Source organism: Alosa alosa, chromosome 13, assembly GCF_017589495.1.
Source record: "Alosa alosa isolate M-15738 ecotype Scorff River chromosome 13, AALO_Geno_1.1, whole genome shotgun sequence".
NCBI lineage: Eukaryota > Metazoa > Chordata > Actinopteri > Clupeiformes > Clupeidae > Alosa > Alosa alosa.
In genome coordinates, this window is record NC_063201.1 from 24,609,921 (window position 1) to 24,637,527 (window position 27,607).

The 27,607-nt window shown below is 40.7% G+C and overlaps 1 protein-coding gene across 1 annotated transcript; it reads right to left on the reverse strand.

Moving 5' to 3' along the window:
• Positions 1-2,838: 2,838 nt before the first annotated feature.
• On the reverse strand, positions 2,839-17,225 carry zmp:0000000881 (CBL-interacting serine/threonine-protein kinase 10). Its single transcript, XM_048261930.1, has 6 exons — positions 17,189-17,225; positions 15,941-16,098; positions 15,535-15,673; positions 15,242-15,349; positions 11,383-11,997; positions 2,839-3,120 (listed from the first exon to the last, which is right to left on the reverse strand). Exons 2-6 carry the CDS (start codon positions 16,087-16,089, stop codon positions 2,839-2,841), a joined length of 1,293 nt encoding a protein of 430 aa, XP_048117887.1. The 5' UTR covers positions 16,090-16,098; positions 17,189-17,225.
• Between the last annotated feature and the right edge of the window lie 10,382 nt (positions 17,226-27,607).

Sequence of the window (27,607 nt, forward strand, 5' to 3'; positions counted from 1 at the left end):
GTTAATCAATTAAATTCCAAATTCCCAACAATTTCACAACAGCTAGTTCTGGGTAGGCCATTCATCTAGCCCGCCCTTCCCCACGAGACTCAGGCTGCACCCACTTCCTTATTTGGGTTGCCAGGTTTTAGCCTATGACAAAACGGTTGAAATTGAAACTAAGTGATCGTGTATGTGTAGGGTGTATTTCATACACAATCTGGCAACCTGAATCCATCAATGATTTTAAAATGAAGTTTGATGGCCATGCAAATTACTGGAGTTTTCAAACGGAGAAATAACAAAAGCGGGGTGAGTGTAGCTGGGAGATGACTTTGAAATACGGGAGAAACCCGGAAAAACCCAGGGTTGGTGTTGACAGGTATGCCCTGTCTGTGTGTGGGGGTGGGTGAGATAAGAGTATGTCACAATGAAGTTTTTGCCTTGCTTTCTATTTTCTGTGTGCATCTGTACAATAAAAGACACAGCTTTTGGGCTGCAGAGTCAGAGACTGATGGTGTGAGGAATTCTTCCTTACATTAGCAGGCTCTCCTCTTGGTACCAGAGTTTGTGGGCAAAGCCATACGTGTTGTGGTTCTTGTATGTTGGGGTTAAATTCCCTGACAGTTACCAACAATGTTAACAACAAACTCAGCTTCACTGCTGCAAACAAAGTTGGCCATATGCTTCGCCATATAACGAACCAGCTAGCCTTGTGATAACAAAATCTTTACCTTTTGTTTAGTCCACTGAAAGTTATCCACATATCAAACGATTAAATACACAGTTATGGAGGAATTGTTTTGGGGAAGCAGTTGCACTATATCCCACTTTTGCTGCCTTTAAGCCACTTAAATCCATAGCCTAGATGAGCGTTACAACTTGACATGATGGTGAAGCTAAATGCCCAAGAACGCAAAAACTTAATGACAGCTTGTGGTGGTGCTGCCTAATTGAAATGGGATAGGCAAGTATCTTATATTCGGCTATTACGTGTGGCACATTTATTGGGCTTTTAGCCTCTTTTAATTTAGGCCTATTTGATGTTGGACTGATATGACTGAGCAGCAGAAAAGTCATAGTCGATACATCGTTTATTATTATAATTAGGCTCTTGTGATAGCCTACTATTACTTTACTACTATTACTGTTATTATTATTATTATTATTCGGATGAGGCAAAGGAATGTAAATCTGAGTCTGAAATGTTGGCTACAAACAGTCTATACTGCTGTAACTGCACTGCTGCTATTATTAATTGTTAACTTCCGGGAACTATTTGAGGCTTCCATTAGCTGCTATTGTTGGAAAAAACATGGAACATTAGCGTCAATGGAATTGTCGCAACTCTACCTTTATATGGCTCTGGGTGGCGCTATACATAAAATGAGTGGTTATGAAATGGGTTGACATGGCCCTTGAGATCAACATACAAAAAAAAATGGTCCTCCTAAACCCTACGGTTCTCGAGATATTCACAGAAAACTGTGTCTGCCCTACCCTCCTTTCGGGGGGTCCAGTCCAGCGGGGGGGCTACAGATCAAAACGAACATTACATGCCCACCAAGTTTCGTGTACCCCGGTCTTTCAGTGTCCCGGGAATCCTTGATGGAAATTTGGGCATGCGAAAAAGAAAAAGAAAAAAAAATCTGACTAAACCGTCGCTGCGCGGCGGTCATAATAATTAAAAAGACAAAATAAGACACAATGTAGAATAATTTTCAAAGCAGATTCAGAATTTGTAACTCATTGCAGTTAGCAGAAAGCATCTGAGAACAGTTTGGTCTTAAGTCTAGATTTAAACTGGCCTTTTTGATCGGAAAGTTAGTTCCAGAGCTGAGCCAGCATAGCAGCTAAAAGCTGCTTCACCGTGTTTAGTTCTAACAGCAGGTTTTACAGCTCCATATGTTTCCATTCAATCCAAGCTTCCACCTTTAAGCCTAAAGGGGGCAGGTATGTGCAGCACATACAATGTTCCCGAATGTGCGGTTATTACTTATAATGTATTGTCATAGTCATTATTGGAAAATAAGTCCTGACAGGGCAAACAGGACAGTCTTGCTTCGACCTGAAGGGACTTATTTTCTGATGACCGTGAACAATACATTATCTCACTTTATTACACGACTACTTTACCAAAACGAGTTAAGAAACTTAACTCTATCTCTTTTCAAATTATTTTATATTATTTTATATTTTTATATTATTAATTATATATCTTATGTCTCACATCACTGTTGTACAGTTTTTTTTTTGACAGTGGACATGAATCATTTGTGTACTTCAGGGATAATACACCATTGTTAAGCTTTGCAACAACTATTCCATGTTAACTTTAAAGCCTTCATATTTTGTAATCTTTCCATTCTCAGTCACCACTTCTTTTGTTTCAAAGGACCCCACCACCACCTAGAATCATAAACATAGTGACTGTGTTGGACTCTGCCTGTTTTGGGAATGTTGCAAGGAATGGCATCATCTGTTGGAGAAGCTGTGTAACACCGTCCACTGGGCTCGGTCTTGACTGGAACCAGTGTCTGGATCTCTTCTCGTTTAGGAGGGTTAGCGTTGTATCACTGTTACTGGAGGTGACCATTTTTTCTCGGAACAACCCATGGAAGAGGTGTTTGTTGGGGCTCTTGGCTGCAGCCCTACTGCTCCCCAAATCAAGCACCTGTTCCAGGGTTCACCTCCACGGCAGTCTTGACCTCTTTTTTTCACCTGTTGAGGTGACGGCTGAAATCTGCTTGTTACAGGTGATGGGCTTCTCCTCACCTCTGCTGGAGAGGGGTACATTCAAGCCCCCTCTCTGGTGCAGCCCTGTTTTGTCGTTAGCTGACACCAGCAAGACCTCCAGCCTTAAGACCAGGATGAGCTGATGCTGCCTCCCTGCCCGAGCCTCCTCCTCCTCTCACCTTTTCCCTCTGCTCTCTTGATATCAGCCATCACTAAAGCCATGGGGATTCTGGTATCAGGATTGCTGTCCACCATTTTGGACACTGCTACGCTGTAAGGATGGGCAGCTAGGGTCTCCTGGATTTTGCTGGGCGTGACGGCGTGCGTAGGTAGTCTGACCCTGGCGCACAGCTCAGCGATGACCTTGCCCATCGCCCAGACGTCTGAGCGTTTGTCCCGCACACCCTGCCACAGCAGGATTTCAGGAGCGGAGTAAGCCTCGTTGCCTACGTTTATGGCCGACGTTTTTCCATCCTTGAAGAATTTAGCCAGTCCTAGATCTATGATGACGGGCGGTTAGTTTCATGTTTCCACCTGTAACATTACACAATACCAAAGGAAGTGAGGAAAAAATGACATTGTATAATCAAAGCTGCCAACCCTCACACATTTGATTGGCAGGGCTGCCAACTTTTCAAAAAACCTTGGAGTGAGATTTGGTGGGGCCAACCAAAATTTTGCTGAGGAAATTTTAGTTTGGCTCGTTCAGCATTATACCATACAGTAAAAAAAAAGTACATTGGTTCTCAGGTGTAGGGACCAGGGTCCCAGAGTTAAATTAACATTGGTATCAAAGGGATCTAGCCTAATGCTAGGACCATGGGCTTTATGGAGGCATTCTGAAAGTGGGTGGGACATTTCAGTGGGGGGGTATGGGGTCCTCCCCCAGAAATTTTTGGACTAGATGCAATTTCCTGAATTCTGGTACATTTTACCAGGTTATTTAGATACTTCTATATAACAAAATAAAGCCAGCCTACGAAAATTAATAAAAAGTAAATCATGCATAATTTAAAAATAACTCAATATATAGGCTACTTTACTCGCAATAAGGTTTCCATTACAGCACTCTTGGACGTTCAAAGAACGCATGAAAGCCGGATAAAGTAAATTAAATATCAAACTAAAGCGAAAATGTCATGCTTTTGAAGGCCTACCATTGTGCAGTCTAGCTGTGGTTGGTGACGGATGCTGTTAATGGGGGAGTTTTACATAAACCTATAGGTTATTATTTATTTGGCGTACAAAACAGCACTGGTATTTCCTTTTGGCAATAGTGGGGGTCCAAACTAACAATTTTAAAAAAGTGGGTGGGTGTTTTGTAAGAATTTAAGAAATGTTTGTATATTTTAACTTTTAAATGCATCAATCTGTTGCACTTTTAAAAAATAAATTCAGAGGTCAGACTTGCTTATTTTTATGGAAATATTTGTGCTGTAGCCTAAGCTATTTTGCACTTCAGAATTATAACCATGCATACACAGGTGGAATAGTTATGGTGATATTGCAATAAGTTCACAACCACAAAACATATGGTCCATTTCACAGTTCAGAAATGTTCAGCACTCCATGAAATTATACAGAAGTGGTCACCTGTGTTTTCAGCTGGTTCATTTAAGATAATATATTGGTCATTGTAATGGCCAAAGCCTACAGGCTATTCCTTTTCAGGATGTACCCAGATTCTGCATGATGTGAATGTTTGCATATGGCTTATGTCAGGCTTTATATCAATATTTGTGTCTCCTTATTTGATTTTCTTTATATTTTTGCATTAATGTCACTAGAAAGCATGGCAATATAAATATATTCATTTATCTGTGTAAGGGATTGGCTGGAACCTGACAATATAAGAACCATGATAGTGGATAATCTACTGAGCAATTTACAAAAATGTATGTAGGCCTACTGACAAATAGTTTACATTAGAATACATTATAATTTCGCCCCAATGAGGCTATGTAGAAATGTGTTGCAATTTCAAAACAGAGGCATGCTTTATATCCCTCGTGATTCGGTACGGTTTGCTGTTTATTGTGATATTAGGTTTGCCACATGTAGTGTGAAGGGTTAGTGAGATATTACAACCGAGAGTAATGGGTGTGCTCTGTGTGCAAAATGCAAATATGATTAGCCTAAATTGCACGTCGGTTCAATGATAATTTTCTCATGAACCATTTATCACGGCGCTAAGATCATTGGAAAGCTTAGATTCCCGCTCGTTCACATGATGTGTGATATCATGTATAGGTTTAGTTTAGTTGAACCTCATCTGCCAGGTATTTGACCTACCACGTTGACACTTCAGCGTGAAAAATACTCAAAGCATAGGCCTACCTGAAGCCGGGGGAATGCGCCTGGGATGGCTTTTGAAGTAGCATCGCAAACGAGAGAAAATTTAGAAAATTCCACAGACAGGGGGTGCTCTTGAACCCTCTCACCGTCTCTGAAAGCATAACCGTGGCTCAACAGGTAGATCTATAGGCTAAACTCATTTTTCAGGCATCTGACCGACCGGGTTGACACTTCAGCGTGAGAAATCGTGGGTGTGGCGTGTGAGTGTGTGAAACTAATCACATGCGTGTGTCTCACGGCCAATGCGTGAGAGTTGGCAGCTATGGATTGGTGTAAGAGCGTTTGGAGCCAATGAAATGAATGAATCTCATTCTCAATGTGTGAGAGTTGGCAGCTCTGTGTAATTAGTTTGTGCAATGTAGCACTGCAGCCAGCACTACGAGCCGCTACAAGCTGGGACAGAAACAATGACAGAAACAATGTCATCCCATTCAAGCCAAGAGTTCCTGGAAATAATAAAACCTGTTTTACCTCAATTTTTACAACCTTGCGTGGGCCTTGTATATGCAATTTTCACCTGTGGAGGTGACGGCTGAAATCTGCTTCTTACAGGTGATGGGCTTCTCCTCACCTCTGCTGGAGACAGTACATTCAAACCCCCTCTCTGGTACAGCCCTGTTTTGTCGTTACCGACACCAGCAAGACCTATGCCAGCCTTAAGACCAGGATGAGCTGATGCTGCCTCCCCTGGCCGAGCCTCCTCTCTCACCTTTACCTCTGCTCTCTTGATATCAGCCATCACTAAAGCCATGGGGGTTCTGTAGCCAGGTGAACGTAAACGAAGGAAAGCCCGGACAAGCAAGACTGACAAGTAGGTGGGCCTAGGCCTGTCCTGGCCCATCTGTGGCTACACCTATGTCACCAGGGGCCTCATGTATAAAGACTTGCGTGGAATTCCTACCAAAAACACAGCGTAGCCTACGCGAAAACCTGGTTTTAGATTGGAAAGTTGTGTTTTATTTTTATAATCTTTGTTCAGTGAACACATACAACTGTCAGTTTGTTAGTTAACAGACATTTTGTGAATATGACACTCAGGCCTATAAACTATAAGTTTACCTGCAAACACCCTTCTAATTGTGGAAGTAGATAGTGCAGTGGTCACAGACATGGTTTAGTATGTGGGAGACCGAGGTTTGATTCCCGTATGATGCATTTTGGCAGAGTGAGTGCGCCCTTCTAACTATACATTGATGCAAACAGCATAGCTTATTCAGAGAGTCTATTACACAGCTGCGCTATTCACACCCTGTGACGTAACAACAAAAACATGTTGCTCATTATTTTTTTATTACATTGTGTGATCAATATGCCAGAGTAAATGCACAGGGGTGCAATAGCATACACTGATATTTGTACCAGACGGGGTATTACTAGAACACATTGCTGTGTGCACCAGGGTACGAATAGCATATAAGGCTAACTGTACCAGGGGTGCAAGTAGCCTTACCTAAAAAAGCTCAGAGGGCAACACTTTATTATGTTACTACATTCGTTATCACCATCAATCATTCATATCGCAGACTATGAGGTTTGTAGCCAAGGCTGAAGCCAAATAGGTCTACACTAAACTGCAAACATTTTCAGTAAATCACATTTAGTAAGATATTGATATTAATAATATTAATATAGCCTAAATCATACCTCTCCTGACAGTGCGACCTACTAGGCTACTTGCGCTGACAGCTAGCCTAAATAAAGTTCATGTTCACAGTGTAGTCTGTTGGACTCCCTGGTTGTTGTGTTGTGGTTTAGTTCTAATGTCTGTATTGAAGATGGTCAATAAAGCTTGACGGCTGGATCAGGATCGGCGATTAGATGATTTATTGTAGATGGTACAACAATGAATAACAGAACACAGGCTACAGTAAGTCTCGAAAAGTAAAACTGCACAGAGTCTAACAGTTGTTGTGGTTGTTATTAGAAGCCCGGCTACTTGAGCTTTCCGACAGAAGATGCTCCTTGAGTCTCTTCCTTGATCCGTCTCAGAGTTAAAACCTAAGACAAAGCCTGTTATACTAAAACATACAAATGTAAATCATGCCAACGAGGCAGGTGCCAACCAGTGTACAAGACCGGCTGTGACCAGATGGACATTCTAGCCTGAACAGAACAACTCGCTATCTCCCTTGGCCCATGTTATCATGATGTTCCTCGGATGTTCCTAAACCCAGGGCCATATGACCTTCCTGATGGTAAATAGACACAGGCCTAAGCCTCCCTTAGTGTCCACATCTGGTCAGACCTTTGGTATAGACAAAGTTATGCACAATGGTATGGACCTCTCCCCATTGTACAGTATACTACTCACAAGTAATATATGAACATATCAGAATACAGTGAGAATACCCCAGAATTCTACAAGTCTAATGCGACATTCATTCGAATTAATGCAAATTATTTTATGTTGACTTCTGCTGACATTGACACAGTGGTGTTGTCTAGTTAGCTATAGTGGGTATACTGTGATCAACCCCAAATTATATTGACCTTTCCTTGCATATGCAGCTTAGTGTCTGGTTTCTTCCACACACAACACTGGGAATTAGGACCAAATAGTTCAGTCTTCGTTTCATCAGACCAGATTTTACTTACTGAGAGTATGACCCAAACTACTCAGTTTGGCTGAGCAGCCAGATCTAGGAAGACTGTTGGTTGTTCCAAACGTTTCCATTTGAGGCTACTGTGCTCTTGGGCACTTTCAATGCTTTCAATGAAAGAAATTTTCTTGTATCTTTCCCAGATCTGTGTCTTCACACAACGCTGTCTCGCAGGTCTATGGACAATTCTCTCGACCTCATGACTTGGTTTTCACTCTGACGGACACCATCAACTGTGAGACCTTATATAAAGAGATGTATGTCTTTCCTAATAATGTCCAGTGAAATAATTTAGGCACAGGTGGACTCCAATCAAGTTGTAGAAGCATGTCAAGGACCATTGATGGAAGTAGGATGCACCAGAGCTCAATACTTATGTAAATGGAATATTTCAGTCTTATTTTTTCTAAATTGACAAAACACTCCAAACACCTGTTTTTTTTGTGTGGAGTGTTGGAGTATTGTGTGTAGAGTGATGAGAAAAAAACCTGAGTCCATTTTAAGATAAGTGAAACATAACAAAATGTGGAAAAGGTGAAGCTGTGAATACTTTCTGTACTATGCACTGTATGTGTAACTGACTCATGCCGAAACTATGTACATTACCAACCTAATTTGTTTCCAATACCCCAATGTTGAGGAAGAATTTAGCTTGTAGCTAACACTTACCATAATCTCCAATGTAGAATGGTTTAGCTTGCTAGCTAGCTAACTGTGGAAATTCGCTATAACGTAGCCTGGGGGGCAGGTCATGTCAAGACTGTTTTCGGGAACACTTCTCATCTTCCACCACCGCATAGATTTATCGCAACTCATCGCAAGACTCATTTTGTTTGTTTGTTTGTTTTAGTGTTGTCATGCTCTGTGTGTGCTCTGTTTGTGTTGACTTTGAGTCTGAGAAAGGCACTATATAAATTAAATGTTTTATTATTATTATTATTATTATTATAATCAATTATCTCCCTATAGTTGTAAGAAATACATTCAAAGCCCTTTTCGCTTCTCACATCGATACAGTCAAGTCAAGTTTATTTATATAGCGCATTTCATACACAGAGGTCATTCAATGTGCTTTACATAAACAAAAGCAGACAGTAATAGCAACTAGAAGGATATTAGTCAAAGAAGGATAATAGTCAAAGAATGGATTAAAAAGTAAATATCATAATAATAAAGAAAACATAAAACGCACAAGGTAAAATCGTTTAAAAACTAGATGTACCGCAGAGTGGTACAAAATATGACCGCCGCCCAGTCCAGCACATTTTTCCCAAAAAAATAAATCACGCTGAAAGGCTTATATGATTCTAACTGTCTCACTAAATTGCATTATCCACACTCAATTCTCACTGGTCTCTGCTAGACAACAAGTACCAAAACATGATTAGTTCATAGATTTCACATGTAAAATTCATTGTATACAACCCCACCTCCATCTTGCCTGTTCATAATTCTGAGAAATTCTTGAATTGTGTGCATGTGTGCATGTACATGTTTATGTTATGTGTGTGGGTGTGTGTGTGTGTGTGTGTGTGTGTGCCTGTGTATGTGCCTGTGCATGCATGCGTACATATGTCTACTGTGTGAGTATGTGTCATACGTATGATTACTGTGAATGTATGTGTGTGCGTGTGTATCTGTTTGTGCACATGTGTGCACATGAAATGGGTTAACATGACCCCTGGAGGCAAACATACAGAAAAAAAATGGTCATCCTAAACCCTACGGTTCTCGAGATATTCACAGAAAACTGTGTCTGCCCTACCCTCCTTTCGGGGGGTCCAGTCCAGCGGGGGGGCTACAGATCAAAACGAAAAACGACGGTTCCATGCTATCCATGTGGGGTTACATGCCCACCAAGTTTTGTGTACCCCGGTCTTTCAGTGTCCCGGGAATCCTTGCTGGTGTACGTCACTAAATGTACACATAAATTATTTTATTGTAAGGCCCCCCATGAACGAAAGTACACAAAACGTGGCATACATACGGAGGGTGTCATAATGATCCTACACTTTTAATTTCGTGCAGTTTTGACCATGTCAGCCAGAGATATTGTGATGAAAACACCTAATTTTTTGCTTTTTAATTTTTAACTAGGTGGCGCTATACATGAAATAAGTGATAATGGGATGGGTTGACATGCCCCCTTAAGACCAACATACATAAAAAAGGTGGACCTCCTAGGCCCTACGGTTCTCGAGATATTCACAGAAAACTGTCTCCGGCCACCTACATGCCAGTTGGTGTATAGTAACATAAATTAATTTATTGTGTGGCCCCCCATGAACGGAATTCCACAAAACTTGGTGTGCATACAGAGGGTATCATAATGATCCTAAACGTCAAATTTTGTGCAGTTTTGACTATGTTAGGTCACAGATACCTGCGATTACAACACCTCATTTTACTTTTTGTGTTTAACTAGGTGGCTATACATGAAATGAGTGGTTATGGAATGGGTTGACATGGCCCCTTGAGATCAACATACAAACAAAAATGGTCATCCTAAACCCTACGGTTCTCGAGATATTCACAGAAAACTGTGTCTGCCCTACCCTCCTTTCGGGGGGTCCAGTCCAGTGGGGGGGCTACAGATCAAAACGAACATTACATGCCCACCAAGTTTAGGTGTACCCCGGTCTTTCAGTGTCCCGGAATCCTTGATGGAAATTTGGGCATCTTGAAAAAAGAAAAAGAAAAAAAAATCTGACTAAACCGTCGCTGCGCGGCGGTCATAATAATTAAAAAGACAAAATAAGACACAATGTAGAATAATTTTCAAAGCAGATTCAGAATTTGTAACTCATTGCAGTTAGCAGAAAGCATCTGAGAACAGTTTGGTCTTAAGTCTAGATTTAAAACTGGCGCCTTTTTGATCGGAAAGTTAGTTCCAGAGCTGAGCCGCATAGCAGCTAAAAGCTGCTTCACCGTGTTTAGTTCTAACAGCAGGTTTTACAGCTCCATATGTTTCCATTCAATCCAAGCTTCCACCTTTCGCCTAAAAGGGGGCAGGTATGTGCAGCACATACAATGTTCCCGAATGTGCCGGTTGTACTTATAATGTATTGTCCGCCAGTCATTATTGGAAAATAAGTCCTGACAGGGCAAACAGGACAGTCTTGCTTCGTCCTGAAGGGACTTATTTTCTGATGACCGGTGAACAATACATTATCTCACTTATTACACGACTTACTTGCCAAAACGAGTTAAGAAACTTAACTCTATCTCTTTTCAAATTATTTTATATTTTTATATTATTAATTATATATCTTATGTCTCACATCACTGTTGTACAGTTTTTTTTTTACTGACAGTGGACATGAATCATTTGTGTACTTCAGGGATAATACACCATTGTTAAGCTTTGCAACAACTATTCCATGTTAACTTTAAAGCCTTCATATTTTGTAATCTTTCCATTCTCAGTCACCACTTCTTTTGTTTCAAGGACCCCACCACCACTCCTAGAATCATAAACATAGTGACTGTGTTGGACTCTGCCTGTTTTGGGAATGTTGCAAGGGAATGGCGTCATCTGTTGGAGAAGCTGTGTAACACCGTCACTGGGCTCGGTCTTGACTGGAACCAGTGTCTGGATCTCTTCTCGTTTAGGAGGGTTGCGTTGTATCACTGTTACTGGAGGTGACCATTTTTTCTCCGGAACAACCCATGGAAGAGGTGTTTGTTGGGGGGCTCTTGGCTGCAGCCCTACTGCTCCCCCAAATCGAGCACCTGTTCCAGGGTTCACCTCCACGGCAGTCTTGACCTCTTTTTTCACCTGTTGAGGTGACGGCTGAAATCTGCTTGTTACAGGTGATGGGCTTCTCCTCACCTCTGCTGGAGAGGGTACATTCAAGCCCCCTCTCTGGTGCAGCCCTGTTTTGTCGTTAGCGACACCAGCAAGACCTACGCCAGCCTTAAGACCAGGATGAGCTGATGCTGCCTCCCTTGCCCGAGCCTCCTCCTCTCTCACCTTTCCCTCTGCTCTCTTGATATCAGCCATCACTAAAGCCATGGGGATTCTGGTATCAGGATTGCTGTCCACCATTTTGGACACTGCTACGCTGTAAGGATGGGCAGCTAGGGTCTCCTGGATTTTGCTGGGCGTGACGGCGTGCGTAGGTAGTCTGACCCTGGCGCACAGCTCAGCGATGACCTTGCCCATCGCCCAGACGTCTGAGCGTTTGTCCCGCACACCCTGCCACAGCAGGATTTCAGGAGCGGAGTAAGCCTCGTTGCCTACGTTTATGGCCGACGTTTTTCCATCCTTGAAGAATTTAGCCAGTCCTAGATCTATGATGACGGGCCGGTTAGTTTCATGTTCCACCTGTAACATTACACAATACCAAAGGAAGTGAGGAAAAAAAATGACATTGTGTAATCAAAGCTGCCAACCCTCACGCATTTGATTGGCAGGGCTGCCAACTTTTCAAAAAACCTTGGAGTGAGATTTGGTGGGGCCAACCAAAATTTTGCTGAGGAAATTTTTGTTTGGCTCGTTCAGCATTAAACCATACAGTAAAAAAAAAGTACATTGGTTCTCAGGTGTAGGGACCAGGGTCCCAGAATACAAACTCAAACTCAAAAAGAAAGAAGTCCGCACAGTGTATACTGCAGATGATGGCTTTAATGCACTCCGGAGCATTAGTGAAGCAAGCAAGTAAGTGAGAGAGATAACATCCTCTGGCTGTTGTCCAGCCTTTATACCCCTTCAAGTCATCCCAGACAAGACCCTCTATGTTTACAGACAACTGACCAAGTAATGGTACTTCACCTTTGCCCTCTCATCCTGTTATTCCCACATTCCTTAGGTTTTGCTCACATTTCCTGGCGCCAAACCTTATTTATGACCCTGTCAGCCAGGTCTGCTCTTTCCCTTAAACCAGTCTTCCTTTCCCACACACTGAACATACTACAGAGTTCAGTTTCACAAAACAGTGATATTACACAGAATGAAGATACTACATAAAAGATATATAAACTAAAGGATATATTTCAATAAAAATCACGACAGACATTTCAGTGGGGGGTATGGGGGTCCTCCCCCAGAAATTTTTTTTTGGACTAGATGCAATTTCCTGAATTCTGGTACATTTTACCAGGTTATTTAGATACTTCTATATAACAAAATAAAGCCAGCCTACGAAATTAATAAAAAGTAAATCATGCATAATTTAAAAATAACTCAATATATAGGCTACTTGGCTACGCAATAAGGTTTCCATTACAGCACTGCGGACGTTCAAAGAACGCATGAAAGCGGATAAAGTAAATTAAATATCAAACTAAAGCGAAAATGTCATGCTTTTGAAGGCCTACCATTGTGCAGTCTAGCTGTGGTTAGTGACGTGATGCTGTTAATGGGGAGTTTTACATAAACCTATAGGTTATTATTTATTTACGCATGCACAAACAGCACTGGTATTTCGCACGGCAATAGTGGGGGGTCCAAACTAACAATTTTAAAAAGTGGTTGGGTGTTTTGTAAGAATTTAAGAAATGTTTGTATATTTTAACTTTTAAATGCATCAATCTGGTGCACTTTTAAAAAATAAATTCAGAGGTCAGACTTGCTTATTTTTATGGAAATATTTGTGCTGTAGCCTAAGCTATTTTGCACTTCAGAATTATAACCATGCATACACAGGTGGAATAGTTATGGTGATATTGCAATAAGTTCACAACCACAAAAACATATGGTCCATTTCACAGTTCAGAAATGTTCAGCACTCCATGAAATTATGCAGAAGTGGTCACCTGTGTTTTCAGCTAGTTCATTTAAGATAATATATTGGTCATTGTAATGGCCATAGCCTACAGGCTATTCCTTTTTCAGGATGTACCCATATCTGCATGATGTGAATGTTTGCATATGGCTTATGTCAGGCTTTATATCAATATTTGTGTCTCCTTATTTGATTTTCTTTATATTTTTGCATTAATGTCACTAGAAAGCATGGCAATATAAATATATTCATTTATCTGTGTAAGTGGGATTGGCTGGAACCTGACAATATAAGAACCATGATAGTGGGATAATCTACTGAGCAATTTACAAAATGTATGTAGGCCTACTGACAAATAGTTTACATTAGAATACATTATAATTTAAGCCCCAATGAGGCTATGTAGAAATGTGTTGCAATTTCAAAAACAGAGGCATGCTTTATATCCTCATTATTCGCACGGTTTTGCTGTTTATTGTGATATTAGGTTTGCCACATGTTGTGTGAAGGGTTAGTGAGATATTACAACCGAGAGTAATGGGTGTGCACTGTGTGCAAAATGCAAATATGATTAGCCTAAATTGCACGTCGGTTCAATTATAATCGCGAACCATTTATCACGGCGCTAATATCATTGGAAAGCTTAGATTCCGCTCGTTCACATGATGTGTGATATCATGTATAGGTTTAGTTTAGTTGAACCTCATCTGCCAGGTATTTGACCTACCACGTTGACACTTCAGCGTGAAAAATACTCAAAGCATAGGCCTACCTGAAGCCGGGGGAATGCGCCTGGGATGGCTTTTGAAGTAGCATCGCAAATGAGAGAAAATTTAGAAAATTCCACAGACAGGGGGTGCTCTTGAACCCTCTCACCGTCTCTGAAAGCATAACCGTGGCTCAACAGGTAGATCTATAGGCTAAACTCATTTTTCAGGCATCTGACCGACCGGGTTGACACTTCAATGAAATCGTGGGTGTGGCGTGTGAGTGTGTGAAACTAATCACATGGTGTCTCCACGGTGTAAGAGCAGCTTGGATTGGTGTAAGAGCGTTTGGAGCCAATCAAATGAATTAATCTCATTCTCAATGTGTGAGAGTTGGCAGCTCTGTGTAATTAGTTTGTGCAATGTAGCACTGCAGCCAGCACTACGAGCCGCTACAAGCTGGGATAATGAACATACTTTAGGTAGAAGAGACAGGTATAGACAGGTAGAGACAGGAACAGATACATATTTGGGAAATTACCTTATTCCAAGTCTCCCCTAGAGTTAGATAAGATGATACATACCCTTCTCTCGTCTGTGTGTGCAATAACTCAGTGTGACGCACCCACAGTTAGCCTAGTTTAGCATAGCTCATTGAGGTGGGAGGATACCAACAAGCCTATCTCCCAAAAGGGACAAAAGAACTTAGCCCAAGTAGCAGTGATTTGCCTGAATGAGAATATAGTTCCTAGTAGGTAAAATTATGCTTAGAAAATCACGGTGTCTCATTTTACATTGCCATTTGTAGCCTATAGGCCTATGTTGTAAGTGTGCAAGTCACAATATGTTTGGGAAATGTTGGAGTTCTCTATCACTATTGGGAGCTATAGGCTAGTTGGTTCTCCCCACCTCCATGAGTTATGCTAAGCTAGGCTAACGGTGGGTGTGTCAGACTGAGTTACAACACAGAGACAGAGGAGGAGGGTATGTATCATCTCATCTAACTCTGGAGGAGAGTGAATAAGCTAATTTCCCAAAATGTTTGGTGTGTTCCTTAAAGCAGTCCATAGCAGAAAGACAGGTTTGAACATTATGCAATTACTTCATAATTACCTTCCCCGAATTGTGCAACTCTTACCATGATGTTGTCAGGTTTAATGTCCTGGTGCACAATGTCTTTACTGTGAAGATGAAACAGCCCTGCACACATGCCACTGATAATGGTTCCTCTGACAGTAGAGGTCAACTGTAGGACACATTTGAATTATTTAATGTCTAATGTTATTATATATACACACACACACATATATATATATATATATATATATATATGGCAAATCCTTTAGAAATCCTTTAGACAATAGCAAATCAAAGAAAATGACACTTAAAATTACGGACAAACAACAATGCTTCATTCACTCGTATACAAACCTTTATTTTAGATTTCTGAGAACAGAAGATTGTTGTCTCAAGTTCTTCGCCTGTGATGAATTCAAGAGGAATGTTCCACTTGGATTCTTTCAACCATGGGTCTCCCAATAGCTTCACCACATTGAGATGCTGTGCATTGCTGTGATGTTAAAGGATATCATGAAACAATATCAGAGAATCTACAAGTAAATATCAGTTTTGGAGGCAAGTCTTTATCCATTTCACCTGTTGCTTGAAGGGTTTGAAAATAATTTAGCGTTTGTCCTGGGATATGTCTCTCTAACCTGTAGAAGACAGTACATGCAGTATGTCCACTAACAACCAAAGTCCCCTCACCATTTAACAGAGGTTCATTCATTCATTGTCAACATCCATTGACAACCAACCAACCTCAAACTTAACTCACCGATACACTTTGCACTCTCTCTCTAGGTCTGCCATGCGTATGAGGCCGATTGGAACCCTCTTGATGCAAGCCCATTGGTCCTTGTACTTCTCCCTGTACACCTTCCCAAAGCAGCCTCCGGCCAGAGTTCTGGTGTCTTGCTGTGCCATCTGAAAAATCTTGGAATCACAACAGAATGAAGTAAAAAGTAAGGAGATGAATGAAGTGGGAGTGGGATTCATTCAGTAGGTACCCATTTAGCGAAAGGGGACACTCAATTTGTGGAGAACTGACAAAAGGGGTCATGTTCCTGTCTGGTCTGATCAACAAAGCTGCATAATACCAGGTGTTCCAGATGTAGTACTGACAGAGATGCAACTCTGCCAGTTAGTCCGCATATCATCAACATGAATTTGAAGTTATTGTTTTAAAGTAAAATATCTACATTGTGTTGCTTTAAGAAGAGAATCCTAAACACAGGGAATACCTGCAAACATTTGAAAAAGTGTAAAAAATGTGTGTTTACTGTTGCTATAATTACATGTTACATGTCTAAAAACCTTGTTCTGCGATAGGCTGATTTATGTACAAGGAAGTTCTTCTCAAAATATTCTGAAGTAAAATGATTACGCCCTAGATGGTACTCCATGTACACAGCCATTTCTTAACATGAAAGGTACAGAAAATCAAAGATTGGTCGCACTCCAAAAGATACTTTTTTTCTCGCTGATTTATTTCATTAGCAACAGGGGTAAATGTTGAACGCATGTTTGCACTTGACATGAAAGGTGAAGCTGTCATACCACCCTGTTTACAGAGAATCGTATTTTCCTGTTAGCTGCAGGGTAATGAGCTTGTTTGTTGAGTTTTCCATTTAACATTTGTCTGTTTTTAAAATGCTGCTTTAAAGGGAATTAATACAACAAAAGGAGCTTGTTTTATTGAGTTGCTGAATGAAAAGTTCTGAGTGTTGAATTGAAATACAGTTGGTCATTCTGTTCAAATTAATTAGTACACCATAACACTAGTCTCTTTACTAGCATTTAATGTTCTTAGTCCCTGTCACCTCACAATTACAGTACAAGCTGTTCCCATTGCAGTCTTGTGACCGGAGCTATCTGTTGTATAACCAACAATACATCCTCAGTCTTAGAAATTAAGAATCATGGCGATTAATAAATCACAGTGTAACTAAAAATGATAGGCATTACAAAAACAATTCAGTTTTTCGAGTGAGATTGCAGAATTGTAAATGTGAGCAAAGCTTACCTCTGTCTGCACTGTCAGATGGCAGATATGTTTTCTGATTACGACAGCATGGGCGCAGGTAAGCAAGTCTGATTTTCCCTGATAGCCACACCTCTTTTATCTGATGCAAAGCAGACGTGAGCACAGTCATAGTCATAATGAATATTTACCAGGTGGATGACAGTCCAAGGTGTCAGTATTAATTGATCGATTGATTTTATTTGGCCATCTCGTTTTAAGATACAAACTTTGCACCATACATTTAAAAAGTCAGAATAACACAATAAAGCCCTGAGGCTTATTTCCATTGTGGCCCCCTATGGGAGGTGGAACGGACAAGCGTCAATTATTATATCCAATCAATACATTCAATAAATACATTAGGACAATACAGTAGTAAAAAAACTACTATGATTGGCATCTGAGCCATTTTTTTCAGTGCCTGCTTATTAAAACTTCCTACACCTCTGACCATCTTGAGATTTCCTGGCAACCTGTTCCACAGACTAGTTGCTACATACAAAAAAGTATACCCCTTTAGAGTATCAAAACAACTATAAAGCAAGTCAAATAGGATAAAAAGTATACCCCATTAGAGTAACAAAAAAGCATTAAAGCAAGTCAAATAGGATAAAAATTGCTCATCAGCTGTACTGCTGATTTTAACCACTTGATGGCAGTATATGACATACAGATAAGGTACCTAAGTAAGGCACACTCTCCTCTGTTCCTCAGAGGATGATTTACAGTATTTCTTGTTGGTTGATGAGACAAATTTAACACACACATCAGTTGGCTGCTCTGTTTCCCCCCCCACACACACACACAAAAACTAAAAACTCATTCATGCATATTTCTACTTTGGCATGTGCTTATGCTAACAACAACATCTTAATGTGCTATTTACCTCACATTCAGTGTCTGTTCACAGATATCAGTTGCTTGAAAGTAAATGCTACTACTGTATCTACAGAGCATGTAAAAATGAGAGATCAGCCCTGGCAGGAGGGGCAGCTTCCTTGACTCCTGTCTGCATTCCAAATGAAGCCGCAACTTTTAGTTTGTGCAGTCATTGTCTGTATCTCTGAATAAGCTAAGTGAAGTTGGTGAGAGAAGTCTCCGGTGGATCAACTCAGCATTAACTGGAGGCGTAATGTTTGCAGAAGTCTGTGCTGAGACTGTGATATTGATTTGCGCAGTGAAGAGCGTTATTTATGAAACTGCTATTACCTGCCCAAAGCCAGAGAGGATGCTGGGTGTACTGCGGAGCCTTAAAGAGATTTCTTGAATGGTTGTGGTATTTGCTGTACCACAGAGTAAAAACACTGCCTGTGTGTGTGTGTGTGTCTGTGTGTGTGTGTGTGTCTGTGTGTGTGGGTGTGTTTTCGTTTGTGTGTATGTTTTTAGCTGAGCCTAAGTTGTATGTTTTTTTATCCATCAGTATTTTGATCTCTACATGCTTTAGAGGTGTTAAAATGTAGATTGTCTTGATTGTCCAAATTCCAATGAAAGACCTGCTTGGATGTGCGGTACACTAGTCTAGTTATCTTGTATCTGTAGCTGTATCTGACCAATGCTAGCTCCACAGTAGGAGTTATCTTGTATCTGTAGCTGTATCTGACCAATGCTAGCTCCACAGTAGGAGTTATCTTGTATCTATAGCTGTATCTGGCCAATGCTAGCTCCACAGTATGCTTTTTTATCCTCAGAGTCTGGTGTTGCATGACTGTGATATATCTGAGTATGTTTTTTTTACCCGTAATGTCTGGATTATCCTAATATGACTTTTGTTATGGTGCCACACAAAATGGAAAAAGATTATATAACCCCATGAGGAAACTTTCTGCAACACAGTGCCCTGTTTTTGTAACATGACCCTCAAGGCTGTAATAAACAGTAAAGGAAAGTAAAGGCTATCAGTTCTCTGATTGTCCTTAAGTTCTTTGTGATGTCCATTCACATTCTAACTTTGAAGAGTGCTTCTGTGTGCCTGCCCGAGAGCTTGGAATGGTGGAGTCTGATGCCTGAACTCATCCAAGGTCAATTACTCATTTCTCATTGGGAGTGCAGTCTGCTAATCTTGTTTTTGGACCGTCAGGCTGTAGTGGGATTAGTGCTCTATTCTCAATTCTGTTTTTTTTTTTGTTCTTCTTTTTTTTGTTGTTGCTCAGAGTAGTGCATGTAAGAGTGCCTGGCATAGACATCAGGATAGGGTTGATGGTGCCATTTGCAAACCATGTCTACCTTTTGAATTTGTTTTTAATCAGCATTAATTGTCACACACACACACTCTCTCTCTCTCTCTCTCTCTCTCTCTCACACACACACACACACACATGCAATGCAAGCTAGAAGCTAGTACCATATAGCTTTGTGTGGCTCTGTGAGAGGAAGGAGAGGGCAGGACAGATTTAATTGCAACCACTCGGTGCTAATCTCCCTTAAATAACCTTTTCAATTTATCAAATTGCTGTGTGATTTGCAAACGGACAGAAAGCACTGTGGTGGAGGGACATGTGTTAGCAAGGCAGGGGGGAGTAGGGTGGCGCTGGCGATGGTGGTGGTGGGGGCAACAAAGCCTATGCCTGCTGGTTGTAGGTCAAGCTCTATGAAGTGTAGCCACCATCGTCCCTCTACCCCTCCTCTAGGCTCCAGTGGCTGACTGGAGTTGGGGTTTGTGTGTGTGTGTGGGGGGGGGGGGGGATATGAGGGGCACACTCTCTGAAGCCTTAACAGGGGACCAACCAAGCAGGCACTCTTTGACCATATAGTGCTGGGAGGCAAGATCCATTTAGTGCACCAGGTGTGTGTGTGTGTGTGTAGGGCACCAGGCAGACCTCAGATGTTTTTTATGTTGGCATGAAATTGTATGAATTATTGGATGGTTGCTATATTTGCTTGCACTCATGCACTCACTTATAAAGGTCATAGAAAATAAATTCTTCAAAAAACATTCTGTTAGAATCTTTGAGCACAATAATGTGATATTAATCTCTTTTTTATGGTCTATTATATCACTGTAGTTCACATTATTATTCTGTTAATAATATATAATGATAGTCACTATTGCTGGTACGAAACAAAAGCCCCCAAACCACAGAGAATGTGGACAGTTTGACACCGTCGTGTCTGCCAGCCTCCTTCTGTGACGCATGACAAGTGGCAGCAAGAGACTAATGAACAGCTCACAAGCCGGCCTGTCATGGGCAGTCAGGGTCCATCACCATGGTGACACAGATTGACAGGTGCAATAGCTGAAGGATCCGTCCCCTATAATGAAGGTGTTGCAGCAAAGGTCAGAGGTGATGCAGCTTGCAGATGTGTTTGTTCCGGGGAGTATTTTTAAAATGTTGTCTTTTGTCTTTTATCAGACTTTTTTATATATATATATATATATATGAAAAGGATTATGATGGACATGCCACTCTGAAAACCTCTATATTTGAGCGTGCAGCGGGTGGGACAATAATTGACTGTGATAAGGATCACTGGGTTGACAGCTCTGTGATTGCTGTGAATGTGAAAAGGTGTGCTGTTGCTTTCATCTGCCATGACCACACACACACACACACACACACACACACATCCCACAGTCATCCCCCGTGGCAGTGGCACAGCCCTATGGGGCCGAGACCCCATTAGATGCCTTATTTGTTTTTGCACGTTTCTTTCTCCTTCTGCTCGTGAAAGTGGTGGATTGGCATGTGTAACTACCCGTGGCTTCTACTTCAAATGGCTTAATCCAAGGGAAGTTGCCAGCAGAAGAGTTGGGTTTGACCTCGTTCTATCTTGGCCTTGGTAAGGGGCTTGTCTCAACAGCTGACCCATTTAAAAATTGACACTCAAGAACAATGCAGACCCACTTCATCTCAACCTCACACCTCACTGGGAAGTGTGAACCCAGAGTTTTTGTCTGAAACAATTTCTGCAGCATTAATCCTTTGGAAGGGAAAAGATCCTGGAATTAAAACATGTCCTTTGCTACTAAACTGAAGTCATTTGCATCACATCAGAGTGGATTATGAAATGAAACTAAATTGTTCTCAAGTTTCCTTCTGCATCTTTATAAAAATGGATCTTGAGTGCTTTATTGCAAATGAAAGAGGAACACTACTTAACTGTACACTCAAGAAATGTCATGCCCTGGAGTGACAGAGGTGGGAAGTAACGGAATACACATACATTGTTACTTTACTTAATAAGGAACATTTTAAATACATTGTTACTACTTAATAAGGAGCATTTTAAGTAGCCTATCTTTACAGTATTCGTTTTTTTCTGGCAACTTTTTACTTTCATTCACTTACATATTAACAGAAATATTTTGGTACTTGTGTAAATGTACTTTCTACTCTACATTTTCAAATCAGATTTGTTACTTTCCTTTTAATGCATTTGAGGGAAGATCAATCAATTACATTCTTTTTACATCATAAATATGGTGTGCAACTATACAGAAACAACAGTTTTCACATGGCAATATTATACATATTTGAAAAGGGGATAAATGGACTCAAAGTTCCAACAAATTGTTATCATTTGACAAATTTAAGATTTCTACCATGGTAGAGCAATGTGTATGCTCAGTTTGCCTTAAGAGCACAGCTCCTTACATTTGTAAGGCTTTTGTTTTTAAGTCAGCAAGTTCCGTGGCCATGTCACATCCATAACGTTTTATAGGAAAAGTTTATGCTACACATACAGTATTGATGCAGCAATGTCCAAAGTGTCTGTGCAAAGCTGATTTATATCAATGTAAAGTATGATTAACAAATTGTGCCCCTCTCTTACTTTTAAAACCTTTAATGGTGCGTTATGGATGTGACGTTATGGAGGTTACATAATGTGAATTTACAAGACTGGAGACTTTAGTATGACCGCCGCGCAGCGAAGCGAAATTAATAGTGTAGGATCATTATGACACCCTCCGTATGTATGCCAAGTTTTGTGTACTTTCGTTCATGGGGGGCCTTACAATAAAATAATTTATGTGTACATTTAGTGACGTACACCAACAAGGATTCCCGGGACACTGAAAGACCGGGGTACACAAAACTTGGTGGGCATGTAACCCCACATGGATAGCATGGAACCATTGTTTTTCGTTTTGATCTGTAGCCCCCCCGCTGAATTGGACCCCCCGAAAGGAGGGTAGGGCAGACAGTTTTCTGTGAATATCTTGAAAACCGTAGGGTTTAGGAGGACCATTTTTTTTTTGTATGTTGATCTCAAGGGGCCATGTCAACCCATTCCATAACCACTCATTTCATGTATAGCGCCACCTAGTTAAACACAAAAAGTAAAAAATGAGGTGGTGTAATTGAAGGTATCTGTGACCTAACATAGTCAAAACTGCACGAAATTGGAAGTGTAGGATCATTATGACACCCTCTGTATGCACGCCAAGTTTTGTGGAATTCCGTTCATGGGGGGCCACACAATAAATTAATTTATGTTATTATACACCAACTGGCCTGTAGGTGGCCGGGAGACAGTTTTCTGTGAATATCTCGAGAACCGTAGGGCCTAGGAGGTCCACCTTTTTTTTTGTATGTTGGTCTTAAGGGGCATGTCAACCCATCCCATTACCACTTATTTCATGTATAGCCACCTAGTTAAAAAATTAAAAAAAGCAAAAATTAGGTGTTTTCATCACAATATCTCTGGCTGACAAGGTCAAACTGCACGAAATTAAAAGTGTAGGATCATTATGACACCCTCCGAATGTATGCCAAGTTTTGTGTACTTTCGGTCATGGGGGGGCCTTACAATAAAATAATTTATGTGTACATTTAGTGACGCATACACCAACAAGGATTCCCGGACACTGAAAGACCGGGGTACACAAAACTTGGTGGGCATGTAACCCCACATGGATAGCATGGAACCATTGTTTTCGTTTTGATCTGTAGCCCCCGCTGGAATTGGACCCCGAAAGGAGGGTAGGGCAGACAGTTTTCTGTGAATATCTTGAAAACCGTAGGGTTTAGGAGGACCATTTTTTTTTTGTATGTTGATCTCAAGGGGCCATGTCAACCCATTCCATAACCACTCATTTCATGTATAGCGCCACCTAGTTAAACACAAAAAGTAAAAATGAGGTGGTGTAATTGAAGGTATCTGTGACCTAACATAGTCAAACTGCACGAAATTGGAAGTGTAGGATCATTATGACACCCTCTGTATGCACGCCAAGTTTTGTGGAATTCCGTTCATGGGGGGCCACACAATAAATTAATTTATGTTATTATACACCAACTGGCCTGTAGGTGGCCGGAGACAGTTTTCTGTGAATATCTCGAGAACCGTAGGGCCTAGGAGGTCCACCTTTTTTTGTATGTTGGTCTTAAGGGGGCATGTCAACCCATCCCATTACCACTTATTTCATGTATAACCACCTAGTTAAAAAATTAAAAGCAAAAAATTAGGTGTTTTCATCACAATATCTCTGGCTGACAAGGTCAAAACTGCACGAAATTAAAAGTGTAGGATCATTATGACACCCTCCGAATGCATGCCAAGTTTTGTGTACTTTCGGTCAATGGGGGCCCTACAATAAAATAACTTATGTGTACATTTAGTGACGTACACCAACAAGGATTCCCGGGACACTGAAAGACCGGGGTACACAAAACTTGGTGGGCATGTACCCCCACATGGATAGCATGGAACCGTCATTTTTCGTTTTGATCTGCAGCCCCCCCGCTGGACTGGACCCCCCGAAAGGAGGGTAGGGCAGACACAGTTCTCTTTTATGGTATGTTGGTCTCAAGGGCCCACATCAACCTGGCTCATAATCACTCATTTGTGATTTGCACCCCCGTAAAAAATGAAAATGCAATATTATTCTGCTTTAATCGCCCCTATCTTCAGTTAAGATGTTCAGAACTGCAGCAAATTTTATGTGTATGATTGACCTGGCATTCTCTGGGGTATGCCAAGTTTCGTAGAATTTCATCCATGGGGGTCTAAAAAATTAGGTTATGTGTCCAATTAGTGACTGTACACTCATTGGCCTGTAAATGGCGGTGCACACATATAAACATGCACACACACAGGCACCCACATACTATCGGTATTAGAACGGCCGATACATAATTACAAATTCAGTAGGATCAAAAGAAAGCCAAAATAAATATTCATCATCATCATCATGGCTGCATTTTCAGTATTGGCGATAAGTAGTCGTTTGTCCACTAGATGGCGCATCGTTGCAGTGAGACGTAATTTTGTTGGAAGTTAAAAGTGGGTTGGGGAAAAACAATGGACACTTCCTACAAGGACTGTAATTTACCGAGCGAACATCTAATAAGGACAGGACGATGTTCACATGAAGTGTAATTCCCATTTCTTCTTGAAGCGAAATAAATCTGAGGATGTTTATCGGACATGCTTGGTTTTACTGCAGGTACGTTAATCTTGTAATATCAATAAGGACCTAGGTAATGTTACCGTTAGCGTTGGTTGAGTGATGGAGGCCCATTTGATTGATTGCATTTGTAGAAAACTATAAATGCGGTTATACCAAGCAAATTGATAGCAGCACTGTTTGTATCTTTCGACTGTCATTTATTGCACGTGCTACAAAAATCATTCTGTGCAATGGAAGATTTACCAACGTTACAATCGGGTCTGATACAGTTTTGCCTATACATGCGTGAGACTGAGACGCCTGTTTATTTTGTTTTAAGTGCGTGCAGGGTGTGAGGGGGAATCGATGTGCTTTGATTCCAGCTTGGTAGTTGTAGTCTGTGAAATTAAAAAGCACGCGTGTGAAGTATCCAAACAATGACACCTTCATTTCATTATGGCTGCTTTTAGCAACACACCTACTAGCTACTGTGTAGTGGGTCCCATTTAGAAGTGGCTACTTCATTCGCGCTTTCCTTGACTCATGGAGCTGCGTGAATGTTATTACAACTTTTCGCCACGATATGGCAGTTTAAGTCCGCTTGATACTGTAAGTCGTAGTAAGCCATTGGTTTCAAAGGAGATTTTATTTGTGTCGCCAGCATAGCCTATTGACAATTTATGTTGTAAATAGGCCTACCTTTATAATCCTACCTGTAGCTTAGGGAAGCTAACAGCTTTCTATTAGGATCTAGTTTGTTAGTTACAGTTTTGTCATAACTCCCTAATGCATTTTTGCATTTAGAATAGCCAGAGCGTGTATATCTCAATCTGAAAATTAAACAATATCGGGTGCCTATGGACTAGGCTGGGTGAACCCAGCCTGATCTGCCCGCTATTTATTTTTTGATTTCTTAAACGATTGAGCTTGGTCTGATGAAAGCCAGACTAGCCATGGACCTCAGTTACACAATGCAAGGGAACATGAATCAGCCTATATTTGCACGAACAATAACGGACAAAAGCTCTTTGGCCCGTTAAAATGTGTATGAACAGTCTAGCGACGCATTTCATCAAGGCCCATTTGGACATGTCAGTTATTTGCACCACTGGTTAGATGTAAAACAGCATTTCGTTTCAGACTACTGTTACTTAATTTGTGCATTAACAATAACGTTTCAGACTACTGTTACTTAATTTGTGCATTGACAATAAAGTATTACATGAACTAAAGATGACTAAAATCTTATGTAGAAGAAACATTCACAAAAAATCCATCCATCCATCCAAAAATGACCTTTGTTTTTGATAGCTGTTGAAAACGGCATGGAACTGACAGAGATGTTTTTGTTTATAAATACATAATAAATAAATAACATTATGCTGATACCTTTTGCTTTTCCCAAATACAATGTAGCCTACAGGTGTAAGTGACTTTTCATCAATCCAGTTGCAATGGACGAACTGTGATGAACTGCCCTACTTGTGATTGTTTAGAGATTTTAAAGGTTTTATAGCAATGCTACATCTTCTTTGGCTATTCTACAATCTATTCACCTTTTCAGCACCAGTAGGCTACTTTCTGTGCAGCCGCACACACAGACTCAGGCATGCCAAACAAGCATACACAAAAGTTTCAAGAGTGGGGGATGGAGTAAAATATGGAGACAAATTGAAGTGTGATTTATTTTCGCGGAATGGATGTACAGGACTGAGCGGCGGTCATATTTTGTACCGCTCTGCGGTACATCTAGTTTAGTCTAGCGCAGTGGAGGAGTGGCCAACAAATGTCATGTTCCATGGTGTTTCAGTAACCCGGAATCATTGACCAAAATTGATGACAGTAAAAGAAAAAAACATATTTCTTTTTTATATTTTAAATGACTTGTCCTGATTCTTCCTGTGGATCTTAATGGGCACTGAGGAAGCAATAATTTCATTGTTAGTTTTTCATAATTACTATTTCAATTGTTTCATATTAAAATTCACTACTTAAGTATGTGTTTTATGTAGTTTGTGGAGGACACGTCACATCCATAACATGAAATTATCACATCCATAACGGCAGTTTTTCCAACATAATGCATTACAAAAATGACGCATAGCTTCAAAAACAGACTTTTTATGTTCATTCAAGTCTCCTTCATGCTACATATATCTAGGTTTCGGTAGTTTCCTTCAAAATTCACAGAGTTTGTAGAAAACCTGTAATCTCTCATAAAAGTGTGTCTATTTCATGTCACATCCATAACGCTGATAAAATGCCTTGTATTCTTAGGATGTAAATGATTATATAAAATTTGAGGATTTGTCAGTATTCAGAGGACAGAGGTTACATTAAAAGTTATGCAAATTAATTCACTGATACTAATTTTGCCCCTACTCTAAGGCATTTTGTTTACCAATATGAGTCCAACTGTCACATCCATAACGCTGGAACTACCCAATGGTTATTTGACAATGGAAAACATTATTTTCATTAATTTATCTTCTACTTCTTATGTAAAGTGTCAAATACTCATCATAATACCCTACCACACTGACAACAATGTAGGCCAGTAGTCTAATGCCTTTACCTACAGATGTTGGCCTATGTTGGGTAGTCCAGTAGTCTAATGCCTTTACCTACAGATGTTGGCCTATGTTGGGTAGGCCAGTAGTCTAATGCCTTTACCTACAGATGTTGGCCTATGTTGCACTCCATGCTGGGACATTGGCTCCTGTGTTAATGCAGTGTCAGTGTTAATGCTGAGAAATTGCTGTTGTATGTCACTCCAGAAACAATGTTTGTCTCAAGATAGCACCAGTGAAGATTAAAATAAATGCATCAAGGGCACAGAATAGATAGAAAAAAGGAAAGGAAAAAGGAGATTGTGAGTGAAATGAAAGAGAAAAAGAATGTGAGTGAAATGAAAGAAAAGTGTCTGAATCAATGATTTCAAATAGGCTAAGAATATTCAGGCAAGGGTGCCTGCAGGGATATCTGTAATGGCACACACACACACACACACACATGCACAAACGCACAAACACACACACACACACACACACACACACACACACACACACATACACACACACACACACACA

Excerpts from the sequence above, each read along its gene's own strand:
- zmp:0000000881 (XM_048261930.1), bottom strand. The coding sequence starts at position 16,089 with ATGGCACAGCAAGACACCAGAACTCTGGCCGGAGGCTGCTTTGGGAAG. Across the intron at positions 15,674-15,940 it reads AGAGAGTGCAAAGTGTATCG|CAATGCACAGCATCTCAATG; the intron begins GTGAGTTAAGTT and ends TTAACATCACAG. Across the intron at positions 3,121-11,382 it reads GTGCTCGATTTGGGGGAGCA|GGTGTGCGGGACAAACGCTC; the intron begins GTAGGGCTGCAG and ends CTGCTGTGGCAG.